This window comes from Simochromis diagramma, unplaced genomic scaffold (assembly GCF_900408965.1).
Source record: "Simochromis diagramma unplaced genomic scaffold, fSimDia1.1 OVJJ01000327.1, whole genome shotgun sequence".
NCBI classification, from domain to species: Eukaryota; Metazoa; Chordata; class Actinopteri; order Cichliformes; family Cichlidae; genus Simochromis; species Simochromis diagramma.
In genome coordinates, this window is record NW_024386768.1 from 90,901 (window position 1) to 101,004 (window position 10,104).

Below are 10,104 nucleotides of genomic sequence, written 5' to 3' on the forward strand. Positions count from 1 at the left end.
GTCTCTTTTTGTGAGATATTTTAGTAGCTATGTTCTGCTGGTTGGTGCAAACCTGCTACAACTACTGCAGGAGTTTAAAAAATACTTTTAATAAATGAAAAACTCATGCTGAATACTCATCCAGTTTCAGGTAAAACTGAACTTATATAAACTAGAGCAACTCCCTCCATTCTTTTCACATTAAAATTCAATTAGTTACTAAAGCAATAGATTGAAACCTTGTAAGTTCAGTAAACATTTATTGTTATTAGAAATCATTTGGTAACAGGGTGGTCTGCCTGATATCCTAATTATATTTGATTTCTTATTTACTTTGTATTTTTTATTGAATATTTCTTTGATTTTTTTTTTACCATATTTATCGAATTGTATTTGTGATCTAATATTAAATATTTGTTAATATTCATATTTACGTTTTTTTTAATATTGACACTAATGTCCTTCCATACTTGGCCTTCTGTTTTGTGGGCGGAATTCGGGGAGATTCGGCGGAGCTCGACATACTTCGGGCTAAGGTTGTGGCGGGAATCTAGCGGATTCAGCAAGCTAGCAGACTATTTTCATTCAGGTTTGTTTTTATCTAAATAAAGGAGAATTAAAACTAGAACTGCTTATACGATTTAGTTCAAATTGAGCCTTGTCCGCTAGTTCGCTTGAAACTAAACAGGTGTTATTAGCAACATTTTTTAATTCTTTAATACCTTATTAAAAAGCTAATTTTATTATTTAAGCTAACATTAGCACTGGGTGGTTTGCCAGCTTTCTTTTTCGTTGTGTAACATTTGGCAGCAGTAAAAGCTAGGAGGATGGCAGCAGCCAGGAAACAGATGAAAAAGAAACTCCTGGAGGAGAGAGCAGATAAAAAGGCTTTTGATTTTACTCCTGAGGCGGAGAAGAAGGAGCTGAGTGGCTCTGAGGATGAAGCCAGAGAAGGTGAGCTGGGTCACCCAGATAGCTATAGGAGCTGATTTTAAGGTGTTCAAAGTAAAATATAACCACTTTCTCATGATTTAAGATGAAACTCCAATAGTGGACAAGCTGGTAAAGAAGAGACCGGCTGACTTTGAGGAGGAGGCGGTTCCCTGTGCTATGGGGTATTTATTATTTCTTAATTAATAGTTTTGTCTTTTAAAATAGCTCCTATAGTTTCCCCATATAACAAGATCATGTTTTAAATGTCATGTTTGATGAGCCTAACAGTCCAAAACCTTAAGATATGAAGCTTATTGTTATACTATTAAGATGAAAATGTTCAAATTTGATAAAGTTGATAATGAAACCTTCATTTCATTGAATTTAATGTGTGTTTAACGCCATCAATCTTGGCATGTTTCCTCGTTTTATGTCCAGAAATGAGGTGCAGTCCATGTTGGAGAAGTTTGGAGGTAAGAAGCGGTTTGTATTTAATTTGTTATTGGAAAAATCATTAGGCGTAATGTCATCTTCGGTCCATATCTGTTTGTCCTCCCAGCTGACATCAGCAAGGTGATGCAGGCCAAGAAGAAACGTCTGGAGTGTCTGACAAAGAACTACATGAAGGGAAGCCAACACAAGCTGGAGCAGCTGTGGAACAACTACCATAGCCAGAGGTTATTCCTGCTCCCTCCACTTCAAACACTCAGAGAAATGGTTGAAATTCAGTCTTAGAACAGTCACCACATCCTTTAAAACGAGCTCCAGAATCACGTCACGACTTCCTGTGAATCACTCAGCGCTTTAAAGTGAAAGACAGGGAAATTAAATCTCTTTAAATATCCTTCAAATCTGAGTTTTGTCATTTAGTGTCACCAAAAGATGCATAACTGAGCATGTAGGGAGACATTTACCTAAAAAATAGTCATTTCTGGATTCTCAGCGACTTCACGGCAGCATTGACGCGACCAGGGTGAAAAGAAAATTAGGATTTTAAAATGTCTTTAATTTCCTTATGTTTTGTGAAGACTGTGAGAGCCAGAAATAATATTTAAACCTGTTCCATTTTAAAACACTGTAAAAGACTGAAAACAAGAAATAAGTGAAGGTGACACAGGGTTTTTTTCAAACAGTTAAGTTTGAAAAAGAAAACGAATAATTAAAAAACATGTTAAATTGTAACAGTTATGCAGTTAATTAATGAATAGATCAATTAAAAGACTTGACTTCTCCAGTTTATGGCTGACAGTGAGCTCACAGCATTATACAGGCTTCAAATAAGCACCTGTACAGGGAAAGGTTGGCTGGTCAGCCTTTTAATATCAGCAGATGCAGGAGCTGGTTTTTGTTCCGGGACATCGCTTCGCTCTCTGTGCATAACTTTCTGTTTAACTTTTTTGTTTCTCAGAGAACGTTTGTGTTATGAAAGCGAGGCGGCGCGCTCGTCCCGTGAAGAAGTGCCGTCTACAGAGCATAAACAAGAACGCTTTAGCCTCACTTTCTCTGTGGGTGGTCGTTTCACTTTTAAATAAAGGCGCCTGTTGGCAGCTCTGTAAAGGCAGCGGGCGGGTGTGACCTGTCACAGACGGTTTCCTGCAGAGCGTTCTGGCCTCGGCCAGGATAAACATCAGCTCAGTCAGAACACTGCAGCTCAGCTGCTGATCCCGAGCCTGTGTAAACACAGCACTGTTTGAAAATTTCATCAATTCGTCTTCAAACTGATGTCACAAAGGTCAGTTATTCGATAACTACATGATTGGAAATCATTTCTGCTGTGTTTGCAGGCAGAAGATGACGCAGCAGTATTCCCAGCAGGTGTCGTCAGCGCTGCAGCAGTGGGAGACCGAAGCCCAGCGAGCCGAGGAGCAGGAGGAGAAGCTCAACGTCAGTCCCCTCCGTTCACTTTAACTGCTTTAGCCTCACATACTGCACACCGACGGCTTCAGGTGCTTCACCTGTGATGGTGATGAAGAGCCATCGCCGACGTAGACTCTTCCTTTCTGTCTGCAGAATCTGTTCCGGCAGCAGCAGAAGATCCTGCAGCAGGCCAGAGTCGTGCAGAACCAGAAGCTGAAGACCGTCAGAGAGCTGTACGAGCAGTTTGTCAAGGTGAAGCATGTCAGAAGCAGCTCAATGCAGCTCTGTCCCGGCCTGCACACCAACTCTGTGTTTTTACTCAGAGGTCTCGGGAATACCCACACCTGTTTCTCTCTGAAGTGCAATATGTCAAAAACAAGTCCACACTGCACAGCTACAGGGGCCACGATAAGCAGGATTTAAAGCGTGACACCTGCAGACGTCACTGATCACCTGAGGATGTGTTTCAGTTTGTATTAAAGCTGTGGTTGTGGAAATCTGCCTGAACTGCTTTTCTGTTTTTCGTTTGTTCTGTAGAACATGGAGGACATGGAGAAGAGCCACGAGTCTTTCCTGCAGGGGGCGCAACAAGAGCTGAAAAAGGAGATGGCCTCCCTGCAGAAGAAGATCCTCATGGACACGGTGCGTTCAGCCAGCAGCAAAACATCACATAAGAACAGGAAAGGGAAGTTTATTCATTAGTAGTTTTTTTCTAAATAAAAGCTCGCAGTATGAATCTGTGAGTGAGGAAGAAGAAGAGTGAGGTCACACAGGTTTCTGCCGACTGTCTGAATGTTCAGGACAGAAACGGGAGACGTTCAAAGGGCCAGTTTGATATGAACCCAGACTTTGATCTGATGGGCGATGGAGTTTCTATCATTGCTGTCATTTATTTATGTTTCATTTCTCACAGACTCTCCTCACATGAAGTGATGAGCTCGTCACGTTTGTCTGTAAAGAGAGCAGCAGAGAGACTTTTAGCTCCTGTCTTTGCTGTTCCCTGAAAACGTTAAAAACACTGATAAACACAGGTGCTGACTCTGTGATGTCGGTGTGTTTCCACAGCAACAGCAGGAGATGGCCACGGTCCGCAAGTCCCTGCAGTCGATGCTTTTCTAGGCCGCCGCCCTCCGGAGGCTTCAGTTCTGCTCGTTCCTTGCGGTTCTCACAGGTTTCATTAAAACATGAACTGTTCTCGCCCGAGTTCTGATTTCACTGCTGGGTTTGTGGACGAGCGGCTCCAGGCTGAGCTCTGTGATGACGCTGCAGTTTCCATTCATCCTTTTATTCTTTGCTCCTGAAGTTATAAAAATAAAGAACGTGTTGGTGATACAGCAACAGCTTTGATTAGTCTGCTTTTTATTCTCCTCATTACTCGTTTGTTGTGTTAAAAAGCCTTTCGGCAGCGTCCTGAAGCTGAATGTGAAGAACTTGGTGTTGACTGTGAGGCGAAACGAAGGAAAGCTGGAGCTCATCACTGCCCAGGAGGAGAGTGCAAAACAGCACTCAGCTTTTTAAAATATTTTAATTTGTTCATTGTTTCCTTTTATTTATTTTTTATTTGAATTTTTTGTTCAATATTTGTTCATTTTTACCTTTCAAATGGTTTAATTTCTAAATGTTTTTGTCATTTTGCCTCAGCAACTCACAAGTTTGGGTTTTCTTTCATATATTAAACTCTGGCTTTTTAACCACATAGAGAGGAGAGAGTTTTAAATGGTTTTTGAACATGTCACATGGGGTGGGGAGGTTCAACACGCGCTTTTACCTCCGCTCGCCGGCCTCATCATCTGCTGACCAGGAGAGAAGACCCCTGTGAAATTCACACCAGCCGACCCTAAAGGAAATCCAGGTGTATTGTACGAGACCACACCCACCCCAACATCACCTGTTCGTCTCCCCCTGCCCTTGGGAAGAGAGTGCTCAGTCAAGTTCAGATCACAGCTTCACTGATTCTCACAGATCAGCAAGAATAAAAACAGAGTTTGTGGTAAACATTAAGCTTTTAATGACGAGCTTCTGTACGTGGGAGTCAGTGGAGTCAAGTAACAAAGACCAAGATATCACTGACTGACTGCTTCTCCTTATTTCCTGTTTCTGTATGTGCAGCTAATCCCCGAGACTCCAGCCAAAGCAGCATTTCTCAAATCTGAATCATGCAAAGCTGCTTTATTAAAGTTTTTATGTAGCTCAAAATATTTTCCTCTCCACAGCTTTGATTTATTAACAAAAATACTTTAATGTTACCCAAAGGTTTGAACTTTTTTTTTTTAAATTTATCTAAAACTGAAAGTCGTCCGGGCCGCTGGGGGGACTCTTGGGTACTTTTCCCGGTGACACCGGAAGTTCTCGCTCTTATTGTGAAGAGAACTTCCTGTTTTGGTCCAAGCGGTGGAGTACCGTTAACGACACGAGAAAAAGGCGAAAGTTTGATTCTTTGGTTTTTGGCTGCGTGAGTTTCGGTTCTCCGGGTTCGTGCTTGTTCCGGACGGCGGTGAGTTGTTTGCTCGCGCCTCTCGGAGCTAACTCTCCGATCTGCGCACCGTGTTCGCTAAACGCGCCTCCCTGTGCTTTGTTCCCACTCAGCGGCCTGTCATGAGTCAGAGTCTCAGGTGATTCGAGTACCAGGTCTTTGCTGGGGGAAGAAGAGGAGAGCATGGAGGGCAAGTTAGCGGACAGCCCGTGTTCATCGGAGCCGGACAGCCCGGGGGTGCTGAACCGAGGCTGCCTGCTCGACTCGGACGATGTCCCGTACCCCGAGCTGCCCGTCATCGTCCCGGAAACCCCCAGGTAGCCTGCACCCGTGGCACGTTAGCACACATACAGGAAATTACACGTACATGTAGTCCGAGTTCCTGGAAGCTGCAGTAACAGCTGCTCTGCTGAGAGTCTGGGGCTTCCCTGTATTTGTGACCTTTACTCTGGAGAGTACACACACTTCCTGTCTGTGGTGCACCCTTAAATGTATGGACTCCGTGAGGAAGCTTCGGCCTCTGCTCACACGGTGAGCCGGCCTCTGTGACCCGCTCTCGAGTGTTTATTGGTCCCTCGCATGTGATCGCTTTCAGGCCAATAGCACCACCAGGACTTTCCTCGTAAACGGCAACAACAAACTGCAGCGATGACAGACAGCAGAGGAGACCGAGCAGGTCCAAACAGTCCTCTGCTGCAGGGACACATTCACACCTGCCCCGCAGCAGCTGCTCCTCTCTCTCCACACCAGAGTCCGGGCAGGCTGAAATCTGCTGCTGTGTTTGGAACCCAGTAATAAAGCAGCACAGCCCAGCTGGACGCTGATCCCATCGCTCTCAGTTAGAAACCAAAACACTGCACGTGTGCTGACTGCTCAGCAGCTGTGGGAGTCAGAGACACCGTATTTAACTCCTGTGCTGACAGGTCAGCTGCTGTTTACAAGCCTCCCAGTGGAACAAACCCTGTTCGTGTAACGCTGGACTTCAGTCTGTTTCACTTTCAAACAGAAAGTGGACTGTTTGCAGTTACGGGGGTTTTCCAGTAGGAATGAAAATCTATTCTTGGAAACACTTTCTGTTTCCTCAAACTATCAACAGTTGGTAGAGGTTTTCTCATTAAAGACGACGTGACTAACATAAGGAGAGGGCGACTCCCCTCGCTTCATGTGGCGGTGGTGGTGGGGGGGAGGGCAGGCTTTAACTGGCCAATTGTGACCCGAGCCCGAAATGGGCCGATGATGAAACTGAGCGAGGGCACGACTATCGGGACGGGCAGCGATGTGTCACACACTTTGACTCATAGATTATAGTTTCGCCCAGTGTCCACAGGCTCTCCTTAAGTTATCACTGATGATGACCTCACAGTGGTCATGTGACCCTCGAGACGTTCCAGCCCAGAGGTGACCGTAGTTTTTCCTTCTTCACACGTTCGCACATCGTGACGACATCATTAAGGCTGTACTTTATAGTTCCTGTGACTGACCATGTGACTGTAGAAATGAGGTCAGAGGTCGGGGGTTTCCTTCGGCGTGGGGATTTTAGATAAGAGTGCAGCTGGGTGGATGAGGGTTGCAGTAAAAAGTTCTCAGATCAAAGATGTCTGAAAACGTTTTGTTCCTGCAAACAGGAACACACAGATATTTACCGCCAGGGTTTCGGTATTTATTTACTTTGTGTGATGGGCGTGTTATTTTGGTGCTGAGGTGAAATCTGTCTCTTTGCTCCAGCCCGCAGCTCGCCAAGCGGCGGAGGCGTCGGCACATCGTAGAAGAGCGTTTCAGCCCGGTGAGTCGCTGCACCGCTGCCTGACTGAATCCCTTTGTAACCAACTCTTCATCGCAGACTCACAGAGTCATTTTATTCCCCTCAGGTGCCGGTGGACAGCTCTCCAGATCCAGATTGTCTCACCCCCAGCAAGCGAGCTTTTTCACATAGTTCTAAACGCCGGCGGCTGGCCAAACAGAGCGCCGGCTTCGTTCCTGCGTCCTCTCTCAGGACGTTTGCTTTGGGCAGCTGGCTGGAAGCCCCGCGGTCCACTGCATCCTCATCGTCCTCTTCGTCTTCTTCCTTTTCGTCCTCTTCCTACCTCACTCCGGTATCAGTCCTTCAGCCGAGACCAAATGAGACGAATACCTTGGCGTCACCGTCACCACCTCCAGCAGCGGCGTCGAGCTCCAACTCGCTGTCCTTCCTCACCGAAGAGGAGAGGAGGTGGCTGAACGGTGATGAAGGCGGCACCTCTGCAGGTACGAGCGTTCGGCGGTCACGCTTCCTGCCTGAATCTGAGCTTTACAGAAACGTCTCTGAAGTGATGGCGTTACTCTCCACCAGACTCCATTAAAAAAAAACAGAATTTAGCCTCATAGAAGACGGCAGCTGTTCTCCTGCTGCTGCTCAGCTGACTTTGTCTTATTGTGCAACTTCACATTCACAGTTTAACATCCAGACGTCACAGGACGCGAACAGAAAGTTAACGTTTTGAGGTAAAAATCGACGTTTTTTCACTGGAGTCTGGTGGAAGTTGGCGGGTGTTTCTGGGAACAGATGAAGAAACCTGTTTATGAGGAAACTCATCAGCTCGAGTCTGAGTCGTCAGACAAACTCTCAGTGATGTTTCTGTCGTTTCTCCTGCAGCTGCAGTGGAGCAGATCATCATCAGCGACGATGAGGAAGCCACCGTGCGTTCGCTACAGATGGAGGAAGACGAGGCGCTGGCCCGCAGCCTGCAGGTAGAAGCTGACCCGGACAAAAACGCCTCACCTGAGGCAGAGCGGACAGGTGTTCACGTTTCCTTTTCGTCCTTCAGGCTCAGTTTGACCGAGAGGAGTCGGATCTTCATGGCAGGCACCAGCATCATCACCACCATCACCTTCATCAAGAGAGCCACCACAGGGTGAGACGCTCAGAGTGAAGGAAGTGTGCAGGTACAGGGTTTGGTTTGTGGACTCAGGTGTGACCTTCTCTCTGCAGTTTTATCCCTGCGTGGAGCCTCGCTGGATGTCTCAGGTGCTCGCGGCCGTCTCTCCTCTTGTGGGGCTGGAAGAAGGTAAGACATCGGTGATGATGTCACTGGCGTTTAGAGCAGCGATTAATCGAGCGTTCGCAGGTAAACAAGAGCCTGCTCACACCTGATTGGTCAGTAGGAGGGAGACTGAACATGTGATCTGTGACCTCCTGATTCTCCAGCTGTGTTTAGAGTTTCAATCAGTTTGCAGTCATTTTGCTTCTTCTGATGCAGCTGATGTGTTTCCGCAGACCTGATTGGTCAGCGTAGAAGACGTGGGCAGGGCAGGAGGAGGAACGGCATACCCGACTTTTCAGACGACCTTCAGGGAAACGACTACGAGGTGAGGAGGCTCGGAGGACTGATGGAGGAGGGAGGCCTCACATTTGTTTGAACTGAAGTGTGCTGCGACCTAATCTAGGTCAGCTCCACCCACCGGTTACCTGGAAGTCCGGGACAGCAGAAACAAATCAATCATGTTGGTGTTAGAGGTGTGGCGATCATAACCACCGCTGAGCATCGGCAGCAGCACCTGGGAGCGGTTTAGCAAGAACACATGGGACACGGAGTCCTGAAAGGCGATTGGTCGACCAGAGTCAGCTGAACTTGGCGCCTTGTTTGTGGCTCAGCTGCAGAAAGCTTTGATGATCCAGTCAAAGAGATTTAGTTCCCGTTCCAGAAAAACACTGTTCCTGTCACATCAGTGTTGCAGTATCGCTCCGGCACGGCGTCTTTGCAGGGGGAGGACACGTAAGCCTAAATTTCTGGCTTTAACTCGAACCCGCTTTACTTCAGTTTTATTTACACAGCACGCCGTCACCACAACAGTCACCTCAGGGTGCTCCCAACAATCATGTGACCCCCTATGAACAAGCGCTTGGTCACAGTGGGAAGGAAAAAGAACCAGGCTCAGGGAGGCTGTCTGAGCGGGGGAGGAAGTCGGGAGGAAGACGCGCCGTGGAGGCCGATTTTCTTCTCATACTCTCAGTCCTGAATCGCGCGTTCCGCGTCTTCCGGAGCCGATGATCGCGATATTCAAACGGACGTTAAATTATTACAAACGTTTTTCCTGTCATAAATCTGTGTGAACATACGAGTCACCGTCAGAGAAGCGTGACCCCGTGACCCCTCTGCTCGTCTTTCAGGCTCTGCTGGAGTTCGAGGAGCGTCAGGGCGCTGTGGTATCCAGGAAGCTGAGTCGGCGGGAAATCCAAAGGTTTCCCACCAAGGTGTTTCAGGGATCCAGCAGTGGCGGCGGGAACACGCAGTGAGTCTCTGAGCTCGCCGTTTGTAACGCTGAAAACAAACGAACCCCGAACCTGCACGCTAACACGTCTCTGTGCTGATTGGCCGGCAGGTGTCAGATCTGTTTCTGCGACTACAGCGACGGTGAGAAGCTGAGGATTCTGCCCTGTTTCCATGACTACCACGTCCAGTGTATCGACCGATGGCTGAAGGTACTCCGGGGGATGCGCCGTTCGCGCTCCACTGTTTTTAGAGCCCCTCCTTAAACGCCGTCTCCTCACCTGTGTCTCCCCTCCTCCTCAGGATAACACCACCTGTCCTATCTGCAGAGCCAACCTGGCTGACGGAAACGCCGTCGCCCCCCCGACCTCTGACCTCTGACCTTGTTTCTACAGTTTTCTATCGGAGCAGACGGGTTCGTGTCTCCCGAAGGACGACTCAGACTTCTGTTTTTTAGGTTTTTTTATTTTTATTTAAAGGTTTGTCGGTGCTCATGTGACCACAGGAATAAAACAATAAAACCTCGCAGCGAGTCGCATTTTCATTTATTTAGTGACGAGCAACCAGTGCATTTCTTAATATTTCATCTTCTTATGTCTTAATTGTGTTTGTTTT

General features: G+C 47.1%; 2 protein-coding genes across 4 annotated transcripts; both read left to right on the forward strand.

Annotated features, from left to right (window-relative positions):
• The first annotated feature begins 420 nt into the window (after positions 1 to 420).
• On the forward strand, positions 421 to 4,075 carry sycp3 (synaptonemal complex protein 3). 3 transcript variants are annotated; one of them, XM_040037057.1, is made up of 9 exons: positions 421 to 568; positions 790 to 933; positions 1,016 to 1,094; positions 1,351 to 1,385; positions 1,472 to 1,589; positions 2,697 to 2,796; positions 2,923 to 3,021; positions 3,307 to 3,411; positions 3,835 to 4,075. In XM_040037057.1, the coding sequence occupies exons 1-9, from the start codon at positions 436 to 438 to the stop codon at positions 3,886 to 3,888; spliced, it is 867 nt and encodes a 288-aa protein (XP_039892991.1). In that variant the 5' UTR covers positions 421 to 435; the 3' UTR covers positions 3,889 to 4,075. The 3 variants fall into 3 exon arrangements, with proteins under 3 accessions (XP_039892991.1, XP_039893000.1, XP_039893008.1); XM_040037066.1 differs by having other exon boundaries at positions 477 to 568; positions 793 to 933; XM_040037074.1 differs by having other exon boundaries at positions 484 to 568; positions 760 to 933.
• A 1,043-nt stretch (positions 4,076 to 5,118) lies between these two features.
• si:ch211-59o9.10 (uncharacterized protein LOC561841 homolog) lies at positions 5,119 to 10,014 on the forward strand. Its single transcript, XM_040036981.1, has 11 exons — positions 5,119 to 5,263; positions 5,356 to 5,559; positions 6,968 to 7,025; positions 7,111 to 7,486; positions 7,875 to 7,969; positions 8,047 to 8,133; positions 8,211 to 8,286; positions 8,496 to 8,587; positions 9,390 to 9,511; positions 9,602 to 9,701; positions 9,793 to 10,014. The coding sequence occupies exons 2-11, from the start codon at positions 5,426 to 5,428 to the stop codon at positions 9,868 to 9,870; spliced, it is 1,218 nt and encodes a 405-aa protein (XP_039892915.1). The 5' UTR covers positions 5,119 to 5,263; positions 5,356 to 5,425; the 3' UTR covers positions 9,871 to 10,014.
• Positions 10,015 to 10,104: the final 90 nt, after the last annotated feature.